The sequence below is a fragment of the Aotus nancymaae genome, unplaced genomic scaffold (assembly GCF_030222135.1).
Source record: "Aotus nancymaae isolate 86718 unplaced genomic scaffold, 86718_ANA_hifiasm-v0.15.2.pri h1tg000059l, whole genome shotgun sequence".
NCBI classification, from domain to species: domain Eukaryota; kingdom Metazoa; phylum Chordata; class Mammalia; order Primates; family Aotidae; genus Aotus; species Aotus nancymaae.
In genome coordinates, this window is record NW_026988473.1 from 15,468,684 (window position 1) to 15,492,144 (window position 23,461).

General features: G+C 40.4%; 1 protein-coding gene across 6 annotated transcripts in view; it reads left to right on the plus strand.

The window, feature by feature from the left end:
• AMBRA1 (autophagy and beclin 1 regulator 1) overlaps nucleotides 1–23,461 on the plus strand; it is a 164,654-nt gene that overhangs the window by 110,329 nt on the left and 30,864 nt on the right. For all 6 annotated transcript variants that reach the window (XM_012452479.2, XM_012452481.2, XM_012452480.2 and 3 more), the window contains 3 exons: nucleotides 9,262–9,372; nucleotides 17,946–18,134; nucleotides 19,379–19,533. In XM_012452479.2, the coding sequence (XP_012307902.1) occupies nucleotides 9,262–9,372; nucleotides 17,946–18,134; nucleotides 19,379–19,533 (455 nt within the window). The remainder of the gene's footprint in view (nucleotides 1–9,261; nucleotides 9,373–17,945; nucleotides 18,135–19,378; nucleotides 19,534–23,461) is intronic.

The following is a 23,461-nucleotide window of genomic DNA, read 5'->3' on the forward strand; positions in this document are numbered from 1 at the left end:
GAGAGATACACAGGGGCTATTAGGCTTGGTAGAGCTCACCTATCATGTGACCGTGATGATTATTATGATACTATCCCTAGACACATTCTGGGAGCTCTGGCCTACAAGTTGAAGACCTGATTCAGAGAATGAGACTTGGCAGCTTAGTTTTTGCCATTGTTGTTGGCTGATAGTTGGCCAGGATCACTGGATTTAAGCTTCTTTTCCCCCTTGTTTTGTCTGTCATCAGAGGAATCTTTATTTCTTCTTTTGCTCTAAGGCTCCATGAGAGGAATTCTGTGGTTATATGATAGATGTGAACTACCATCAATGGCCTTGTCCTTATGGACAGCTGCTGTTTCCACTGTTTCCTAGAATTTTAATAAAAGTCTTGGCCCCCCTCTCTTCTTTAAGTTTATTAAAAGTTGAGTGGAAGGTACAGACAGTCCCATATACTCCCTCCCCTTACACCCACAGCCTTCCCCACCGTCCGCACTAGTGTGGTACATCTGCTGCAATTGATGAACCAACATAGATACATCATTATCACTCAAAGTACATAACATTAGGGTTCACGCTTGGTATTGTAAATTCCATTGGTTTTGGCAAATGTATATGCCATATATCCAACATTGTAGTAACATACAAAATAAGTTTACTGCTTAAAAAATCTTCCCGTGACCAGACATGAATGACTTATGCCTGTAATCCCAACACTTCAGGAGGCCAAGGCAGGTGAATCTCTTGAGTTCAGGAGTTGGAGATAAGCCTAGACAACATGGTGAAACCCCATCTCTACAAAAAATGCAAAAAAAATTAGCTGGTCATGGTAGCACACACCTGTAGTCCCAGCTACTTGGGAGGCTGAGGTGGGAAGATAATCTGAGCTCAAGAAGTTGAGGCTTCCATGAGCCATGATTGTGCCACTGCACTCCAGCCTGGGCAATGTTTCAAGAAAAGAAAAATAAAATAAAATAAAATCTCTTTATGCATCACCTATTCATCTTTCCCTCTCTGCAAAGCCCTACCAACTACCCATCTTTTTTTTGTCTCTATAATTTTTCCTTTTTCAGAATTTTATACAGTTAGAATTCTATAGTATGTAGCCTTTGACTTCTGTCATTTATGCACTTAAGGTTCCTCTATGTCTTTTTGTAGCTTGATAGCTCATTTCTTTTAGCACAAATAATATTCCATTGTATGGATGTACCACAGTTTATCCATTCTTCTCTTGAATGGAGAATATTTTGGTTGCTTCCAAGTTTTGGCAATTATGAATAAATAAAGCTACTGTAAACATCTGTGTGTAGGTTTTTGTGTGGATATTAGTTTTTTCAACTAATTGGGATAAATACCAAGGAGTACGATTGCTGGATCATATGGTAAAGGTATGTTCAGTTTTGCAAAAAAACTACCAAACTGTCTTCCAGAGTAGATGTGCCATTTTGTATTTGCACAGCAATGAATGAAAATTCCTGTTACTCCACATTTTTACAAGTATTTGTTGTTATCAGCGTTTTGCATTTTAGTCTCTCTGATACATGGATAATGACTTCTTACTGTTATTTTAATTTGTGATTCTCCAATGACATATAATGTTGAGCTTCTTTTCTTTTTTCTTTTCAGACAGAGTCTTGCTTTGTTGCCTAGGCAGTGATATAATCTCAGCTCACTGTAACTTCTGCCTCCCAAGTTCAAGCAGTTCTTGTGCCTCAGCCTCCCAAGTTGCTGGGATTACAGTCATGCACCACCACACCTGGCTAATTTTTGTTTTTTGTTTTTAGAGACGGAGCCTTGCTCTGTTGCCCAGGCTGGAGTGCAGTGGCACAGTCTCGTCTCTCTGTAGCCTCTGCCTCCCAGGTTCAAGCCATTCTCTGCCTCCACCTCCCAAATAGCTGGGATTACAAGCCACACCACCATGCCCAGCTAATTTTTGTTTTTTTAGTAGAGCCAGGGTTTTGCCATGTTGGCCAGGCTGGTCTCAAACTCCTGGCCTCAGGTGATTCCCCTGCCTCTGCCTCCCAAAATGCCAGGATTACAGGCGTGAGCCACCACACCCAGCCTGAGCATCTTTTCTTTTCTTTTTTCTTTTTCTTTTTTTGTTGTTGTAGAGACGGGGTTTTGCGCTGTTACCTAGGCTGGTCTCAAACTCTTGATCTGTGTGCTTTGGCCTACCAAAGTGCTGGGATTACAGGCGTGAGTCACTGTGCCCAGTTCTGAGCGTCTTTTCATATATATATTTACTATTTATATATCTTCTTTGGTGAGGTATTTGTTCAGGTCCTTTGCCCATTTTAAAAACTAGGTTTCTCAGTTTTTTACTGTTTAGTTTTAAGAGATTTTATATATGTTGGATACCTGTCCTTTATCAAATAAGCATTTTGCAAAAATTTTCCTAGTCTGTAGCTTATCTTTTTATTCTCACAACAGTGTTTTTAACAGAAGTTTTTAATTTTAATGAGGTTTAGTTTTCAGTATTTTCTTCATGGGTTATGCTTTTTCTATTATATCTAAAAAGTTATCAGTAAACCCAAGGTCACCTAGATTTTCTCTTAGATCTTCTAGGATTTTTGTCATTTTGTATTTTACATCTAAGTCTATGTTCTAATTTGAGTTAATTTTTGCAAAAAGTGTAAGGTTTATGTCTAAAATCTCTGTGTGTGTGTCCATTTGTTTTATGACAACATTTGTTGAAAAGACTAACTTTTCTCCAGTGAATAGCCTTTGGTTCTTTGTCAAAGATCAGTTGACTCTATTTATTTGGATCTGTTTTTGCTCTCTATATTGTTCCATTGATCTGTTTGTCTGTTATTTTGCTAATGTCACACTGTCTTGATTATTGAAGTTTTGTATTAAGTCTCAAAGTTGCGTGGTGTCAATCCTCCAATTTTGTGTTTTCCTTCCATATTGTGTTGGCTATTCTGTTTTTTTTTTTTTTTTAACCTTCTCATATAAACTTTAGAATCAGATTGTTAATATTCACAAAATAATTTGCTGGGATTTTGATTGGGATTGCATTGAATCTATAGATCCATCTAAGAAGAATTGACATTGTAACAGTATTGAGCCTTCCTATTCATGAACATGGAATATTTCACCCATTTAGTTTTTATCCTTTGTGATGCCTTTCATCAGTTTTGTAGCTTTCCTCCTATACACCTTGTACATATTTTGTTAGATTTATACCTAAGTCTTTGATTTTTTTTGATACTAATATAAATGGTAGTTTGTTTTTAATTTCAAGTTCCAATGATTCATTTGTTCGTTGCTGCTATATAGGACAGCAGTTGACCTTGTTTCTTGAAACCTTACTATAATTACTTAATAGTTACCAGAGTTTTTTTGTTGATTCTTCGGGATTAGACAATGATGTCATCTACCAACAAACATGGTTTTATTTCTTCAAATTTGTATACCTTTTATTTACTTTTGATGGGGGGATTCAGATTGCATTAGCTAGGACTTCCAATATGGTGTTGAAAAGGATTAGTAAGAGGGGGCTTCCTTGCCTTGTTCCTGATCTTAGGGGGAAAGTATCTAATTTCTCACCATTGAGTATGATGTTAGCTACAGGTATTTCATATTTCTGTTTTCCGGAAGAGACATTCTCCTGGTACAATTTCTTCCTCAAATGTTTGGTAGAATTTAGTGAAACCATCTGGGCCCAGTTCTTTCTGTTTTAGGAGATTATTAATGATTGCTTCAATTTAATAGATATAGGCCTATTCAGATTATTTGTCTCTTGTGTAAATTATAATAAACTGTGCTTTCAAGGAGAGTTAGTCCATTGCATCTAGGTTTTTAAATTTGTAGGCATACGTTGTTCATAGTATTCCCTTATTATCCTGTTGGTGTCCATGAGATCAGTAGTGATGGGCCCCCTTTTTTTTCTGGTATTAGTAATTTGTATCTTCTCTCTTTTTATGTAGTTGGGCTACCTAAATATTTATTGTTTATTGATCTTTCAAAGTTTTTGGTTTTATTGATTTTTCTCTATTGATGATTTCCTATTTTTAATTTCATTGGTTTCTGCTCATTTTTTTCTTTCTTCTGCTTACTTTGGATTTAATTTGCTCTTTTTCTTTTTTCTTATGGTAGATGCTTAAATTACAGATTTTAGATCTTTGGTCTTTTCTTATATATGAATTCAGAAATTTTGAGAAGTCATGTTTTCATTTTCATTTAATCCAAAATATTTTAAATCTTTTGAGACATATTCTTTGAGCTATGTGTTGTTTTGAAATGTACTGTTTAATCTGTCAGTTTTATAGGATTTTCCAGTTATCTTTTTATTACTGATTTCTAGTTTAGTTCTCTTATAGTCTGAAAGCATAATTTGTATGATTTCTTTTCTTTTGTATTTGTTACATTGTGTTTTGTGGCCCAGAATGTGGTCTGTCTTGGACTGGGCTGTTTTCAAGGAGAAAGTTGCCAAGGGTATATATAGAGCCCAGACAGTTTGTCTTAATCTTCAGATTAAACACTTCTCTCTCTTGGCCCTGGCACACTATTTGGGCTGGTCTCTTATACAAGGACATCTCTCTATAAGCTGTTAATTACAGAGCTGTTGATGCTAATATAAGTAGTGTAACTGTAAATGAAATACATACAGAGATTGGAGTAGATGACAGACATAATTTTTTTTTTTGAGTCGGAGTTTCGCTCTTGTTACCCAGGCTGGAGTGCAATGGCGCGATCTCGGCTCACTGCAACCTCCGCCTCCTGGGTTCAGGCAATTTTCCTGCCTTAGCCTCCTGAGTAGCTGGGATTACAGGCACGCACCACCACGCCCAGCTAATTTTTTTGTATTTTTAGTAGAGATGGGGTTTCACCATGTTGACCAGGATGGTCTCGATCTCTCGACCTCGTGATCCACCCGCCTCGGCCTCCCAAAGTGCTGGGATTACAGGTGTGAGCCACCGCGCCCGGCCCAGACAGACATAATTTTAAAGGTCATTTATTAGACACTTAGTATTTGCCATCATATTTATTTATTTATTTATTTGCAAGATGGTTGGGCTCTGTCACCCAGGTTGTCACTGTAGATGAAATACACACTAAGATTGGAGTAGATGACAGACATAATTTTAAAGGCCATTTATTAGACACTTAGTATTTGCCATCACTATTTATTTATTTATTTACTTACTTACTTACTTACTTACTTACTTACTTACTTATAAGATGGTCTGGCTCTGTCACCCAGGCTGTAGTGCAGTGGTGCAATCTCAGCTCACTGTAACCTCTGCCTTCCAGACTCAAGCCATCCCACCTCTGCTTCCCAGGTAGCTGGGGCTACAGGTACATACCACCACACCTGGCTAATTTTTGTATTTATTTATTTATTTTTTTTGTTTTTTTAAGACAGAATCTCGCTCTGTGTTCCAGGCTCAACTGTAGTGGCGTGATCTCAGCTCATTGCAACCTCTTCCTCCTGGGTGCAAGCGATTCTCATGCCTCAGCCTCTCAAGTAACAGGGACTACAGGCACGCATCACTACTATGCCTGGGTAATTTTTGTATTTTTAGTAGAGGTGGTGTTTCACTCTGTTGGTCAGGCTGGTCTCGAACTCTTGACCTCAAGAGATCTGCCTGTCTTGGCCTGCCAAAGTGCTGGGGTTACAGGTGTGAGCCATTGCACCCAGCCTTTTTTTTTTTTTGGAGATAGAGTCTCACTCTGTCCAGGCTGGTCTCGAACTCCTGGGCTCCAGAATCTGCCTGCTTTGGCCTCCCAAACTACTGGGATTATGAGTGTGAGCCACCACGCCTGACCACTTTATATTTAGTATCTCAGTAAGTTCTTCCAACAATCCTGTAAGTTGTAGGTACTACTATACCCTTTTTTACAGATAAGGAAACTGAGGTTCAGAGAGATTTATACAAATCACAGTATAGTAGATAATGATAGGAAGTGTCAAAATCTGGTCGAGTTGATTTTGAAGCCTGTATTCTCTAAAACAAACAAAAAAACAGGCTGTAGGATCCCACTGGCAGACATGGAAAGTTGAAGTTGTAATGCTGTGCCTTGGATTAGTTTCTTTCCATGACTATAATAGCATCACTGGTTAGCAGCAGACATTCTAGTAGTGATGCTAAGAGCACTTATCTTGGAGTTAAAATGTAGGATATGTTTATCTAGCTTAGCATTTCTCAACCAGGAATGATTTGTATCCCCAGGGGTCATTTGGCAATGTCTGGAGACATTTTTGGTTGTCTCAACTAGGAGTGGGGTGCTACTGGCGTCCAGTGGGTGGAGGCCAAGGATGCTAAATGTTCTACAATGCAGAAGACTCTTCAAATAAAGAATTATCTGTCCCAAAATTTCAATAGTGCAGAGGTTGAGAAACTCTTGAGTCTAGCTTGTTCCATTCTGTTATTACTACATGGGAGAACCTTGAAGCCTTAGAAATCCCTCAGTAGTCTGTCAGGATTTGGTTTCTGAGGCTAAGTGCTTCGTTTGTAAATACTTTCTAGCTCAGTCCATTAACCCCCTCTGGCACATTTTCTATGCCTTCATCTTAGTGGCCAGAGGCCTACTAAATGGTTGGGGTTGTTTTAATAACATCAGACTTTTTCTTCCTGATATTTCAAAGAGACAGGCTCAGTTGGCCTGCAGTTCTTGCAGAAAAGAACCTGGTGACAGTACTCTAATCTGTTGCTGGTGTCGTTAGCTCCCTAATCTGTATTTATATGGCACAAAAAAAGACTCTCCCTGGTACCAGGCTTCATTCTTTTTCAGCACCCTGGCACCATTGACAGAGAACACCTCCCCAGTCTCTTCTACACAGTGCAACTCTGCATGTTCATTTCATTGCACAACTGTTCTCCAGAAGACATTTCTTGAGACATGGACAGTATAAGATGCCTCTGGAGCCGGGAGTTGGGAGTCTTGATAATTTGTGTTCCCATTTGCAGATCCACAGTACTCAAAAAGAATCTAGTATTATTCTTTAACTGTTTTCCTGTTTGTAGTTCTCATCCCTTCCCCCAGAATAACCTCTTACAATATGAAGTTTGTTTCTTCAATTTATTTTCTACCCTCTCTTAGCAACTAGCATTTTTTAAATTATGTACTGAGAAAATAAACTTACCTTCTACCATTTGGGGTTATATGCTTTTCTGTTAAAAGCTGGAGGAAATGATAAGGAACTAAAGTAATTTGAGAGAGACTAGTGGTCAAAGAGGGGTGTCAACCATCTTGATAAGCAAGCCCAGGAAACAATTTGGAAGCTCAGTGGAATTGAGCCTGGATCAGAATGAAATGGAATAATTCCTTTCAGGGAAGTGGTAGATCTTTTAACTAAAAAATTATTTTCATTATCAAAAAGGCATAAAAAAATCAAGAAAGTTCCTTTTAATAAAGTCCTTCAGGTAATCTTGCCCTCCTCATGACCCAGAAGTTCAGCAAAAGTCAGATACCATTATTAAATGGGAATTTCTGTGAAGGTTAAAGCAAGGGTATATATTTACCTCATTTGAATGATATGCCATAGGGGACTCAAATAGAGATTTCAGGTCAGTGGACTCATTGGCAGCACCCCCAAATGCTGTCGTTCTCAGGCCTTAGGGAGATCATGTCTGGGACTACATTTTTGAATCGGCAAGATTTTAAAGAATGTCTTGTTTTGGGGGTATCCATTTATTTAGAACAATTTGTTTTAACCTTTATTCCATTATTGCCCCCCTAAGGAACATTTTTAGACATTTTTTCCCTAATTGTCTCCCCTCCGATGAAATTTTAATATCACAGATACAATGTGTATCTATTTATATACTCTGAGGCTTTGGAGGGGAACAAATGATTGTACTAACGTTTTTTAAAAAATTTTTTGCCGCCATCAACCTATTTTTACCCCCACGGGGGTGATATTCCCTGTGTTGAGAATTCATGATCTAGAAGTATCATCATTTTGGAAATGAACTGTTATTTGTACTTTTCCTTACAAATTGAAAATTGGACAAGGACAAGACTATCAATAAATGAATGCTGAAAAAATTAGTCTTCTGCCACAGTGGCCAGCAGCAACTGGAAAAGAGTGAAGAGAGTACTTTCCCCACATTTCTTGGCTTATATGGAAGTTTTCTCTTTGAACCATTCTTGATCATTTGAAGAAAGAATAGGGCAACACCAGGAGTAGCAGTGCAATAAATGCTGCCCTCTAAAAGAAAAAAACTGCTTCTGCAGTGTTGTGCAGAGGAGGAAGACTAAGTGATACTGAAGAATCTAGGTATGAAATTGTCCATTGTTGCAAGGCTAGTAAGCTCTAACAAGTTCAGTTTCTCAAGGTAAGGCTTTGATTTACAGCTGAAAATACCATTTAGGTTATCTAGCATATGAGAATGTTCTATTCTCTCAAGAGGGTTTGACTCTGTCTGATCAGAAGGAGGGTGGTTGTGTATGAAATGCACCTCAGAAGGAGGAGGAGGAAATGACATGTTCATGTACATGAAATACAACTGCAAATTAAAGTGTCACCCTGTTAAAAAAAATCCATTTTTTATTTAATTGGTTACCAAGGAAAAAAAATGTCACACAGAAGAGTATATCTCAGAGAAAGTTAAACCCTGAGATGTTACAGGCAAATGTGGATTCAAGGAAGTTCTTAGGGGGTAGGTATTATAAAAGATGGCCTTAATAAAAATATTCTGATGCTGCAAAGCGAGGCTCATAAATTTTTATTGTGTTACATGCCAGGGGTCCAGAAGAGATGAACAAATATTACCTCATTTGTTTTTTACTGTCTCTTTCTATCCAGTCAGCTGTATAGTAGTTGTCTCTTCCCTGGAGGAAGCCTGTTTTTGAGATGTCCTCCTAGGAAGAAGGTGATAAAGAAGGAGATACTTTGTCTGAAAGAGTGCTGCTTACTATCTAGACATCCAGGAACTGAAATGCTACTGGCTTTTCTGTGTTAATGGTGTCTTCCTATTTTTCATTTTTTCTTTTCCCACATTTTTGGGAAAATTCACCTGTCTCTTTAGCTGTCAAGCCTAGCAGACCGTGTATGTATGGTACCTGGCACGTTGTTGGCACTAAATAAATGTTAAGTAACAATGGGAGGAGCTGATGAATGGGATTATATTTCCACATTGAATTGTTCCCTGACAAACATGCCTGGTTTTTCTTTGAGACAAAGACTTGCAAGGTGAGACTCATTAGCTTTCTTCAGCCATAGTCTAGTTTTTCCTCTTCTCTCTCTCCTGCTAATCCCAGTATTGTTTTATGTTTTGCAGTGGAAAGTGGATAAATAATATAATGCGCTATCTTTGAATTCTTCCTCATCAGGAGCAGTGATCGGTGATGGACAGTCCGCCGTGGCCAGTAACATTGCCAATACTACCTACCGGCTCCAGTGGTGGGACTTCACTAAGTTTGACCTCCCTGAAATCAGTAATGGTAAGTCAATGTCAAATGGGGGTATTAGTGGAAGGGTTATATTTACTGGTGAGCCAGAACTCAAAAATTCATGGAGCACTGGGTTTTTGTGTGTGTGTGTGTGTGTTGTAAGCACTGGGTTTTTTGTCATCTCATTTAGTGGTTGTGTCTTCATGCCATTTCTGCACCTCTTCTGTAACTCTCCCTTTTTTTTTTTTTTTGAGACAGAGTCTTGCTGTGTCGCCCAGGCTGGGCTAGGGTGCAGTGGCATGATCTTAGCTCATTGTAACCTTCGCCTCTTGGGTTCAAACGATTCTCCTGCCTCAGCCTCACAAGTAGCTAGGATTATAGGTGTATGCTACCATGGCTGGCTAATTCTTGTATTTTTAGTACAGACAGGGTTTTACCATGTTGGCTAGGCTGGTCTTGAACTCCTGACCTCAAGTGATCTGCCTGCCTTGCCTCCCACAGTGCTGAGATTATAGGTGTGAGCTACCACACCCAGCCTGCAACTTCCAATTAAGCAATTCAGCAAACATGTCTTGCACCCACCCTCAACAGCAAACAATGTGAAGTACTGAAATAGACACAAAACAAAGGTTTCTCTGCTCTGAAGAGTTTGTGAACTAGTAGTTCACTGGCCAAAACCTAAAGTTCAGGTGGAACTGAAAAGAGGAGAAAGAAAAGGGAGTGTAGGATCCAAGAGCTAAACCTTGTGACCCTTTAGGAAAGACTATGGTGATGTAAATTATTCCAGATCTTAATGGACTTAAGTGTATGGTGTGGTTAATATCTGATTTACAAACATGGCTGTTTGTTTTCTTGCTTCTAGCGAAGTCTGCAGTCTACATCCCAGTTGTTCTATTGGAATCACAACATTTTAGACCTCTCATTTCACTTTCTACCTTGTAAAGGGCCCTCTCTTATACATTCCTAAGTGTGATAATGGTTCCCCCTCCGCTTGACAGCTTCTGATGATAGACCACACTGACAGGGTGGCCTGACCATCACTGCTAAATTCGTGTTAAAGTATTCTTTCGGGCTGGGTGTAGTGGCTCACACCTGTAATCCCAACACTTTGGGAAGCCAAGGTGGGTAGATTGCCTGAGCGCAGGAGTTCTCAACCAGCCTGGGCAACACAGTGAAACCCTAGTCTCTACTAAAATACAAAAAAAAAAATTAGCTGGTTGTGGTGGTGTGCGCCTGTAGTCCCAGCTACTCAGGGAGGCTGAGGCAGAAGAATCGCTTGAACCCGGGAATTGGAGGTTGCAGTGAGCAGAGATCATACCACTGTACTCCAGCCTGGGCGACAGAGTCAGACTCCGTCTCAAAAAAAAAATTTATTTTGGCAGCTCACACCTGTAATCCCAGCACTTTAGGAGGCCAAGTTGGGAGGATCACATGATCCCAGAAGTTCAAGATTAACCTGGCCAACATGGTGAAACCTCATCTCTGCTAAAAATATAAAAATTAGCTGAGCATGGTGGCGCTAACCTGTAATTCCAGCTACTTGGGTGGCTGAGGCACAAGAATCACTCAAACCTGTGCGGCGGAAGTTGCAGTGAGCCAAGATGACATCACTGCACTTCAGCCTGGGTGACAGAGTGACACCCTGTCTTTAAAAAAAAAAAAACCCAAAAGCACAGTTAATTGGGCATGGTCACGTACACCTGTAGTCCCAGCTACTTGGGAGGCTGAGGTGGGAGAATCACCTGAGCCTAGGAGGTTGGGACTGCTGTGAGCCAAGATCGCACCATTGCACTACAGCCTTGGCAACAGAGCAAGACCCTGTCTAAAAAAAAAAAAAGTTCTTCTTTCACACTGAGCCGCCGTTTCCCTTGTTGTCACTTCCTCCCATTGGTCCTAATTCTGTCTCTGAATCTCTATAGTATAAATCTCATGATGATGCTTTCAAGTGACAGTCCTCCGACTATTTAAGCTAAACTTCCATTTACCATTAAATCTTTGTTGAAAGGTCAAACCTCCTTAGATTCCTTTCACTGATTTCCAAGTCCTCGACAGTTCTGCTCATCTTAACTTTTAACTTTCAGTGGAGGGGGGCAGAACAGATTAGAAAACTCTAGATGTGAGCTGTCGAATACAGAGCACAGTGGTGCTTCCGACACTATTCGCTCTATGACACCCTGTGGTTTCAGCAGCCACTCTTGAGTTTTTAGTCACTTAACATTTCTTGATAATTGTTATTAAACCAGGACTCAAGCATCCTGTACTTGTACAGCTTGATCTTTTAATAATGAAAACAGATTTGTATTTGTTTCTATTCAATTTTTTCTTACTGTCAACTGTAGTTTCTTGTTCCTGCCACTGATCATCTATTTGAACTTTGTTTTAGTCCCTCTTTATTTCTTTCTTTCTTTTTTTTTTTTGTACAGACAGGGTTTCACCATGTTGGCCAGGCTGGTCTCAAACTCCTGAACCTCAAGTGATTCACCTGACTTGGCCTCCCAAAGTGCTGGGATTACAGGTGTGAGCCACCACACCCCGCCTAGTCCCTCTTTCTCAATATTCCATTGTCTACTAATTCAATAAATATACTCTTCTGTTTTCCTTCAGATTAATAGCAGAAAGTAGTGAACCAGGCAGGGCATTGCACCAACCCTTGTGGTACATTACTGTGGACTTCCTCTGTGTTGATACTGGTTTATGAATTAGCACTCTGGGCTTGGTTGTTCATATTTGAAGTCAACATTTTTCTATCTTGTCTGTATGATATTATAAGACTTTGTCATTTGCCTTAAAATAATTAAGACATTCTCTGTCTGTGGCATTTCCTGATATGCCAGTCTTGGTATCTTTATTGGACAAGGAAAATCAGGTTAATTTTTCATATCCAGTCTCAGTGAAACTTCAGTAGCAATCATCCATTTCTAAGTCCTTATAGCCCACATGTCCACTAATTCATTCGTCAACTGCTGGGAATCGACCACAATTCACCTTTTCCCTTACTGAAAATGAAGTTTGCTTATTCATCTTTAGCTTTCTAGACTATAATTTATTTAAAGTTAGCCATAATTTATTTAAAGTTATATTGTTTTGTTATTTTGTCACTTTGTTTCTTTGTCATCTGAAATTGATATTACTGTTCAAAAAATTTATAAAAGAATAATACAGTAAGAAGCCCCCCAGTCCTACCAGTCCTCCCCATATGTAACCACTGTTAGCAGTTCCTTATATATCTTTTCAAAAATACTGTATGTATATACAAACAAATGCAAATATGTGTTTTTCTGCCTTTTATTTAACCAAAATGGTAGCATGCTGTATGTACTTGTCTATACTTTCTGCATTTTTTCTTTGCAGTAGAGCTCAGTGATCTTTTCATATCAGTACATAAATAACTTATTTGTTCTTTTTTATGACTGCCTAGTATTCCATTGTATGAATGTACCATAATTTTCTCAGTAGTCTACTATTAAAGAACTTTTAAGTCGTTTTCAATCTTTTGCTCTGCAAACTGTGCTACAGTTTATCGTTTTGCACGTGAGCAGTATATCTCTAGGATACATTCCTAGAAATGGAATTACAGGGAGGAAGAGTGTGCATTTGTAATGTTGGTAGTTATTGCCTACCACACTCTATACAGCTTGTGCCAAATTATTATTCCACTTGCAGTTCATGAGAATACCTGATTTCATAAACTCTTGCTAATAGAATGTGCTGTCAAATTTTTTGATATTTGCAAATCTGATAATGTAAAAAAAAAAAAAAAGCAGTGTGTGGGTATTTTAAATTTGTATTTTTCATGTTAGAAACAAAGTTGCATGCCTCTTCATATACACAGCCATTTGTGTTCTCTTCTCTTGACCTGTCCATGTGCTTTACCAATTTTTCTATTGTGTTACTGGGCTTTTCCTTAGCAATTTTACAGGAGTTCTTTATAAATCAGAAAATTAACTTATAATAGGAGTTTCCTACTTGTCATTCGAGTTTTGACTTTGCTGAAGGTTATTTTTGTCATAGAACTTATTTTAAGTCGTCACAATTATACAACTTTCCTTTTATGGTGCCTTGGTTTTGTGTCATCATTAGGGAGATCATTTAGAACTTTTATATTTTAGTTTTTTAATAGTTAAGTCTTTGATTCACTGGGAAATTTGGTCCCAAATAATCAAGGTATGATCCAACTTTTCCCCCATATGGCTACTCACTTGTCCCAACTAATGAATAATCCATTTGTCTCCATTGATTTGGGATGTCATCTTCGTCATACTATTAATTTCTTTTCTGTATTTAGATATATTTCTGGACTCTCTGTTCTGTTCTAGTGATCTGTCTGATTATTCATGTGAAAGTTCCACATGAGTTTAATCTTTGAGGTTTTATGTTTTATTTTACTTATTATTATTTTTAGGCACAGGGTCTTGCTCTGTTGCCCAGGCTGGAGTACAGTGGTGTGATCATATCTCACTGTAACCTCAAACTCCTGAGCTCAAACAACGATCCTCCTGCCTCAGCCTCCTGAGTAACTGGGCCTACAGGCACAGTAAAAAAAATCTGGCTGATTTTTTATTTTTATTTTTATAGAGATGGGGTCTTGCTGTGTTGCCCAGGCTGGTCTCAAGCCCCTGACCTCAAGTGATTGTCCTGCCTTGGCCTCACATAGTGCTAGGATTACACATGTGAGCCCAGCCTGATTCTGAGTTTTACTCATGGGTTCGGCAACCACCAAGTTGATTTATGTGAATTGCATTTAACCTTTTCCTGGAGCTAAGCTTAAAGATCTTGTCATCTGCTTCTCTCACTTGGGATTTGAGATTAAAGTGTTTCGAAATTTATGAATAAGGCCTCATGCATAGATAATTTTGAAACTGCTTTCCTGAAAAAAGTGGCACATTAGATTCACTATGATTTTTAAGAGTAAACTTCTACTGGGTGGATGGAATTGGTCACTAGGCTGTTCTGTCAGAATAGGCCTTAAGAAACCCAGTGGATGAGTGGTGTGGGGCAGGCCATACCACAGGGGATATAGTGCCTTCAGGGAGTATTTATGGGTCATCTGGAGCTCTGTACAGGTCTTATTCTGAAATCCAAGGGGCTCAGAGATAGCCAAGAGGAAATTTTTCTGCTGATTTAACCCCCCTTGGGTTTTCCAAATCGGTATCTAATGCATTTGCAAAAGCACTGCAACTGCTAATCGCTCCCATGGCCTCATCTGGCCAGCCAGCAACAGGCTACAAATCGATCTTTGTACAAGGTGTTTGTTTATAATTTATGGAGCTGATAGGAAGGCAGAGCCATCTGCTCCTCCAGGCATCAGTATTTCTAACCCCTCCCATTCCCTGCTAGGGCATTTTCACTTGGAAATCATTTCTAATTGGGAGGAGATTACATTGCAGTCTGGAACATGGCTTCCTGCTGTCTCCTGCATTGTTTTTTCTCCCTCTGGAGCTGCCCCCTGAAGTTCTTGAGCAGTTTTGATTTGAAAATCCTTTCTTTCCTAACCTTTATTTCCATTCTTTACTGCCCAACTAACTACCCATCATTTTTTCCAATACGTGTTTTGCCTTTAAGTGAAAGCCAGTTGTTGGAGATACATCTCGGGGACTAAGGATTATTTGACGAGGTAGCATTTCTCAAGTGTAGTCCCAGACCAGCAACATCAGAGACACCTGGGCATTTGTTAGAAATGCCCATTCTCAGGCCCCCTCCCAGCATTCTGTATTTTAATAAGCCCTCCTGGTGATTTTGATACATGTTAAAGTTTGTGTACTGCTGGGGTCATACAGGGTATGGAGCACAACAAAGACTACTAGTGGTGTGTAAGCTGCCAGTGTCTTCGGTTATATTTCACTTCTCCTTTTTCTCCCTACCTTACACGATTGTTGAATCCAAAAAGGATGAGTTAGTTGTCCTTTGTCATTAGTACATTACTTTCCTGTGCCCTAAGTAAAGAAGTAATTGAGATCCAAGAAATCTCTTCCTGTATGAATTAAGTCATCGAAATCTCAACCTTACAAGAGGAAGCTGCCCAAGTGAATTGAAGCAGTGACACTTAGGATTGTAACTGACCATTTCCTTTTCCACATGTGAAATTAATAGACAAAAAGCAGCGAATGTGAGAATGAAATTGTAAACAGAACCCAGTGCAATGGAGCTACCAAATCACTCTAGGCCTACCACATCCCATTAGGGTAGAAGTAAAACCCTGACTCATGAGCTGCAAATTTCTGAAACTGAATATGCTACCGGCGAAGCTGTTACAATTTTCAGCATTCTCTTATTATTTATCCTTTTTATATCTCTGTGAACTCATTGCAGTAGCCAGGAAGAGTTGTGAAGTTGGGTGGAGTCAGGGGAGAGGGCAGAATTTGGGAGATAGCTATTGACTTGGAATTGTCATCATGTAATACAAACACAAGCACAGTGGCCTGGATTTGAGGCTGACAAAATGTTTTTTGTTCATATGCCCAGTTTTTCAGGGGCTTTAGAGCCAAGCTTTCCAGAAGAAGGAAAACCTTACTTGTACTCTCCTCTGTACCCCTTGTCTTCATAAGCAGTTAACTGCTTTTTCTTGTGTTGGTGATGAGTTTTGAGGATTACTGTAGCCTTCTATATGTTTGAACCAAAATATATGTTAACACATATGAGGTAGATCTATGTAACAGCAAGATAGGAAAGTCTACTTTGATAACATACCCACGATACATTTTTGAGACATTAAATGTGGATAAGATGGCAACTTTTCAAAGTGTCTTAAAGCCCATAGAGTCCCATCTCCTTTCCTGTTTACTTTCATGTACTACTTAATATTTATGATTTCTTTATTTTCTTTGTCTTCCTGCTTTTGGTGGTTAGAGTGTAAATCATTAAGTTTCTTTTTATTTGTCTGAGCATTGTCAGCCTCAGAGTTAGAAAACCAAGATGGTCTCACTTCTGAAACTTCTCCCAGTTCCTTTGGTTCTGTATCCCCAACTGGATTCTTGTGTTGATCCAGAAAAGGAGAGGGATATTGCCTTTTTGCTTTTTTTTGGCAAACGGCTTGGGACCCTGAGTAAGTAGCAGACGGTCCCAAGTACTAACTAGATAAATCTAGCCTTACAGGCTAGAACAGATGGTGGGTTGGGAGTTGAGCAGTAGAAAGTCCTAATGGTGATAGCAATGAGTATTTGGATGTCATTATTTTATTAGTTAGCAAACAGAACCATGCTTGTGGTTGTTCCTCGGCTTTATGCGTAATGATGCTGTAGGTGTCAGCCCCCGAGTTGGCACAATAGCCTAATCAATGTGTTCTGATGCCTTTTTCCATATACACGGTCATCTCTGTAGCTTCATTAGCAGCACACAGGAAAAGGAGAACAAATAGAGTTTTACAAATCACTAAGTGAGATTGCATAAGCCTGGAGGCCTCTGAAAGAGCAATTCCTTGTTTTATTTTTCTTGAGGTAATTTCCTCAAGGAAAGTTGCCCTTTAGGTTTTTTTTTGGCTTACTGTAGTAGATCACCTGGACTCTGGTGAGGGCAGCTGAGCTTGGCTTTTAAAAAATTACCAGGATGCCTCTGTCAGTGGACAGCTCCTTAAAATAAGAGAAACAGTAAAAAGTTTCTTTGCTTACGGTAGATCTAAATGAGACAAAGCCCAGAGGAGCTTGGTCTGTTTGAATGTGTTGTGCCATTCTGCCTGGGGCCATGATGTGGCCACTCTTGCTCTATGCTCACATCAAGGGTAGGCCACCACCTCCTGGCAGGGAATCACACAGTGGGACTCAGAGAGGGATTCAAATGAAAACTGAAACAAGGCCTGTAGGCGCAGTGCCAGTTAACATCTCATTGGTCCTATCGTGTGGAGTGGATGCTCCTCACCAACAGACATTCCTCCACCCTCAGATCCTGCCACCTTAGCAGGCTGAGTCTGCTGCCTGCCTGACCCTGCACTTTGTTCTCAGTAACTGTTAAGTGTAGACTAGGGCTGCCATGGACATTGACATAGAGCATAGTGGGAAATGAAAAGAGCCCTGGCCATCCAGCCGCAGCTGGGCTTTGTTCTTTTTCCTCTCTTGGTAGAGTTAGAGGTTAGTATTAGCAAGCTATTCCAGAAAACTGATCTCTAGATGTTCCAGTTCTCTTTCTCATAAATGAGAAAGTAAGACACAAATTTGTGAAATGACTTTCTTCTCTAAGGTAACGTAACAGGTGTTGAATAGGGTTCTTGCCCCAAGAAAGCTCTGCCTGTATCACCTTTTTCTTGGAACCAGTGGGTTTGGATTTTCATTGATCTTAGTTTTGATCTCTGGGACAATAACAGCTGTTAAATGGTTCTCTAGGAATAATTTTTAATAACTTTTTCCTTATCTAATCTCTCAAGCGATGTTTCCTAAGTGTGAACTAAGACTCAGCAGGTGGTTGTGGTGGTGCTGACTATCCTGTAGTTTCCTACTAAAGTGGGAGAAGAGACATATCTTACTTGCCTCCTATGTTTTGTTCATTTGACATTTTAGTTTGAATGGGAAGATATCCTTTAGCATTTCTAGACAAGGTTCAGGACCTTAGGAAGGCCCTTAAATTTTTGGCCCCAGAATTTTCACAGTATCAACTCCAAAGTTTCTTATCCTCTTTTCTTTCTTTGTCTGATGCAGCTTCCATGAATGTGCTGGTGCAGAATTGCAAGATCTACAATGATGCCAGCTGTGACATTTCTGCAGATGGCCAGCTCCTGGCAGCTTTCATCCCCAGCAGCCAGAGGGGCTTTCCCGATGAAGGGATCCTGGCAGTGTACTCCCTGGCCCCCCATAACCTGGGCGAAATGCTCTACACCAAGCGATTTGGTAAGGGATAGGAAGCTCAACCTAATGACAGAGGGACGCTGGTGCCTTGGCATGGTCATTCCTAGGTGAGGCATGGCTTGGATGGGACTAATGGTCATATACTGCCCCTACCTTCACTGGGGCACAGGCCAGAGAGAGATGGCTTTGCAGGAGTCCTGGCTACCTGGCTAGTAACATTGCAGAAGAATCTCAGGATTAGAGTCCTACCGCATGCTCCTGTTACGATGGCCAGGAATAAATGGCACACACATGCCAAGACAGTTTGGGACTGTGTATTTCAAGCCTCCCAAAATGTGTGAGCTCTTTGATCCAGCAGTCCAACTTTTAAGGAAATAATCAGAAAACTGTACAAATATTTACATACAAGGGTGTTCGCAGCAGGGTTACTATACAGAAAAATGTCGAATTGTTGCCTTGAGAGTGTTTTGTTTTGTTTTGCTGGTGTCACCTTGGGTTGAATTTAAGTAGCGTTTTTTTTGCTGTTTTAAGAGTTGCCTAAATAAATGATGGTGCAGTGATAGAATTGCTCCACTGGCCCTTAAAATGCTCTTATAGAACAGTGTTCATAATGTATTAAATGAAAAATGTGGGTTTTAAAATAGTAATTATAGGATGTTACCAGTTTTTAAAAATGGGTTATATGATAACAATGGCTAGCATTTATTAAGTACTTCTATATATCAAACATATAGACAGGATCAAAGCATCTCAACAAGGGTTAGCTCAACCTAGTGTCCAGGGCTCTTGGCCAACTCAGTATGTATATATCTTCTTTTTTTTTTTTTTTTTTTTTTTTTAAAAGTTGGAGTTTCGCTCTCGTTACCCAGGCTGGAGTGCAATGGCGCGATCTCGGCTCACCGCAACCTCCGCCTCCTGGGTTCAGGCAATTCTCCTGCCTCAGCCTCCTGAGTAGCTGGGATTACAGGCACACGCCACCATGCCCAGCTAATTTTTTTGTATTAGTAGAGACGGGGTTTCACCATGTTGATCAGGATGGTCTTGATCTCTTGACCTCGTGATCCACCCGCCTCGGCCTCCCAAAGTGCTGGGATTACAGGCTTGAGCCACCACGCCCGGCCTGTATATACCTTCTTATCGCACTACTCACCACAGTCCTGTGAGATGACCCCAGGATGAGCAAGTGAATATGAAGATAGGAGAAAAAGAGAAGAGTGAGAGTTAAAGTTGTTTCCTTGGAATGGCAAGAATACTAGGAAATATCTCTCTGTTCTGTTGGCCCTCAGGTCCTAATGCCATTTCGGTGAGCCTGTCCCCAATGGGCAGATATGTAATGGTGGGCTTGGCCTCACGAAGGATCCTGCTGCACCCCTCCACAGAGCACATGGTGGCCCAGGTCTTCAGGCTGCAACAGGCCCATGGTGGAGAGACCTCCATGAGGGTGAGTGTCATTGCTTGTACCTTCAACTGTATGGCAGCTCTCCTAGGCTTGGAAGGGTAATGAGGGACAGTGGTGTGATCTCCCAGCCAGGACCAGAGCTATCACACAGTCATAAGGAGTAAGGAACAGCTCCAGTCAAGCCCATCCATGACCAGCAGGCTTCATTTGTAGAATCTCTGGACTATCAAAGGCAGGAATTTCCTCACACCCCAGAATATGTGCTGCATTCCCCAGAGGCCTGAAAGTATCTTCAGATAAACTGAATACTTCCTTACCTCTGCATGAAACTTTTAATCTGGAGATGCATAAAGAACTTGGTGAAATGCTTATTTTTAAAGCTTTCTTTTCTTTTCTTTTCTTTTTTTTTTTTTTTGCAAAAACAAGCTGTAAAAAGTCATAGTATGCCATGAAATGTTCTTTTCTGTGGGTTATAATTATGATGGAAGATGAAGACTTTAGGCAGCTGCTGTATTCTTAATCATCCCATCCACTTCACCAGTGGAGAAAAGGCCCTGTCTAGGACCCTCTCTTGTCTGAGGTGTGTCTCTCTTGTATTGCCATAAAAGCCTTCTGGACATCCTGTGGTTTGTGACCTTTTGGCCTCAGCCAGACTAATGTGCCTGAGTGAGCTTCCCACATCCCATGGGTGCTCATTTAGCCAGGGTTTTGTCAAGGGGAGTCAAGCATTTTAGCAGTTCTCTAATTAGATAGTATTTAAGCTTTGTCTGAAGCTAAGAACCTGTGAATTCCCTTAGTACTTGGTGCAGTCTGTACCATTTATAGTTTGATGTCCTTGTTGGTCTGTTTTTTTGTCTTCTTTAGCTGTGTGGTGTATATGTTTAATCCATCCAATTCGTTTCAGTGTAAGCTCCTTAAGGGAATATCCATCAGGGTCCCTCATTTAGTGCTGTGCATGTAGATGGTTGTTGAATGCCTGGAATGGGAAGCATTTGTTTTAAAGAAATAACTAGAGATAGAACTCATTATGTACAAAGTGATAGAAAATGGGTGGCATGGTGTGGTCCTCTCCTCTCCAGCGTCTTCTCCCTCCTGTCTCCTACAGATATCCTCTGGCTAATTACACTGAACCACTTTCCAAGCTTCTTGAATTTGACAAAATGCCTTCTTGCCAGAGTATCTTTACTTGGATTGCCCTCCTGTCCCCTATCTCCAACTACTTGCAAGCTTTTCACTTTCTGTGGCATCTTTCTTAATAGAACCGGTCACTCCCCCCTTGTGTTTTCATTGTACCCCTGACACACTCATGTCAATACTTATCACACCAAACTGCAGTTATTTGTTTCTGTGTCACTCTCCTCTCCTGGACTCTGAGCTCCTTGAGAGCAGAGACTGTGTCTGTTTTATCTTGATGAAGTCCAAGAACTTCGTAGGGAACCTAACACTTAGTAGAATGTGAATGAATGAAAGAGAATCTCAAAAAAAAAAAAAGCATCCTTCTTATCAGAACCAATGATGGGTAATAACATAACATCATGTCCCACCAAGCTTCTGAGAGGGAAACAAGTCATTCTCTGCTCTTGATAGCACAATGACAAGAAAGTTCTGATCTTGAATTCCATATGGTTAGAAATATTTGACATTGGGTGAATAGGAGAAGTCATTGTGGGATGTTCATCAAGCCTATTTTTTAATCTAGATATTTGAGGATGGAAGTTGAGTTTTCATTTAAATCTTCTTTTGCTTTTCTTAAGCAGACTTGGCTGGTAAAAGTACCTGGTCTCTGCTTTTCGCCACCTGGAATCCCAGTCCCAACAGCTGCTCTTCTAAACCTTCCAGCCTAATTGTGAAATAATTGTTTATAATCATTAAGAGACAGGGTCTGATTTCGGTAGCTCTGACAGACCTCTCTAGCCTCTCTTGTAAAACAGGGCTCTTGCCCAACTCCTGCACATAGCCTGCCAGTGCTAGCACAGTTCCACTTTTCTATAAGTAGCCAGAAACATCTGGCAGAAGACAACAGTTATAAAGCAGAAGCCAAGGTGGTGGGATCTGTTGTCACATATGGGGCTGGCAGCTCAGGGAATGCGGTTAGAGAACTCTGCTGAGGAGATGTGGTAATCCAGTCAGTCCATGGCCATCCTGCTAAGGGGCGCAAGGCGGCTAGGCTAGCCGGCGGCTAGGCTAGCCAGCACCTTGGTGACTGGAGCTACTGCCAGGCTGCCCAGTGAGCCTTTTTTGATTTTCAGTAGGGTTACCATCTGCCTCTAAGCACTAAGAAAGGGAGCTGAAGTACCTAGAAAGTTCCCATTTGGGAAATGTTCCTGTCACCCAAGAGACAGGATCAAGGCATCTCAAAAAGGTTTAGCTTAACCTGTGTCCACCCAGTCTGACTTTAAACTCCCATGCTACAGAGAGGTTTCTGGTTTTCCAGGTCTTTGTTGCCCCTTATATCCAAAGGTAGCCAAAGCACTCAGCAAATGTCCCTGAATTCAGTGACTGGTGGAAGGGAAGACACCAGCTTTTTTGGATAGCTGTGCTCTATCACCGTTTAAGGCAAGAAGTGAATTTTTGTCTGAGAACAGGGAGCGAGGGTTTAATGGGACAGTACAGCATCTCCCTCTTTGTACAGGTAAGTATAGGTGGGTGTGTCCATCTGTAATGTCAAGCTCTGGCCACGAAGAAATGCTTTTGTGGATAATGGGCCTGTCCTAGAGTTTTGCTACCCTGAATTCCCCTTTTCTCTGGTGTTACCTCTTGGAATTCACCGTGGTAATGTACAGAAAGGCAAACGTGTTGGGCCAACAGACATTCCCAGGAGAACATCCTCCAGAGCGTTGATTTATTTTAAGATGGCACTAAGTGACATCTCTCCCCAAGAGATGATCTCTGACACAATCCCATATGAAAACTCTTCTGAAAATGAATTGCTAATTGCTATTAGCCTTGATGCACTTACTCCAAGCAGTTCTTCAGACCTCTGGATCAGTGCTTCTCAAACTGTGGTTCCTGGACAACTTACATTAGAACTACATGGGGTCCTTATTAAAATACAGATGTGTGTCAAACCTAAAATCAGAATAAGAATGGGAGCCAGAGGGACCCAGGATTAGTATTTTTAAAACAAGCTTTCCTTTGTTTCAGGTGTCTGCCCTCAGCCTTCTCAGCAAGGCAGAATCAGTCTCAGGTCTACTTGCCATTGTGGTTTTGTGCATGGTGCTTTGATTCTTTGCTAATTATGTTGCAGGCAAAGTGGTGTCTGTGTTCTATTTCCTATCAAACTCAGCTTTTTGGCTGTCTTTGCCTCACCTCCCATCTTTTCTCGGCTGTTGATGCTTTCCAGGTTTCTCCCTTGAATAGCTGTATGTGTTGGAGTCTTTTCTTTATGTTGACTCATTTTAATTTTTGTCCTGATTTCTAGGATCTAGGGTCCTTTTGATCTTTCCCTTCTCTGTTTACCATGTTAATCCTCCCAATTTTAATGATGGGTAAATCAGGTAAGACTGGGCATATATTTTTCTCTCTCCCTTCCCACTATCCATTTGCAATTCCTCCAGACTAGATATGCTACTCTATGACTCAGAGTCTTATTTTCTCTCTGATTCCCTTTTACTTGAGCCAGAGAGGGCTTTTTGTTAATTTTTGTTTTGTTTTTAGGTTAGGCTTTTAGAGGCTGCTGAGCTGAAGTTTTTCTGAATTCTCAAAACACTAAACTGCCTGTGTTCCCTCTCGGCTTTCATTTTCTAATTGGAACCAGGCACAATATTGTAACAGAGAACTGCAATTAATTTTCTAAAATAGTGGCAACTTGCACAGTACAATAACTTTGGTTGTAACCAAGTGAAAGCATAATAACAAAAATACAGAATTACTTCTGAAACCAGAAGGAGTCATATATCACATTGTTCTTCTAGTTTGTATCTCAGTAAGTGCTGTGTTACTTAGGAATAGGGGCAGAAGCCTGCAACTG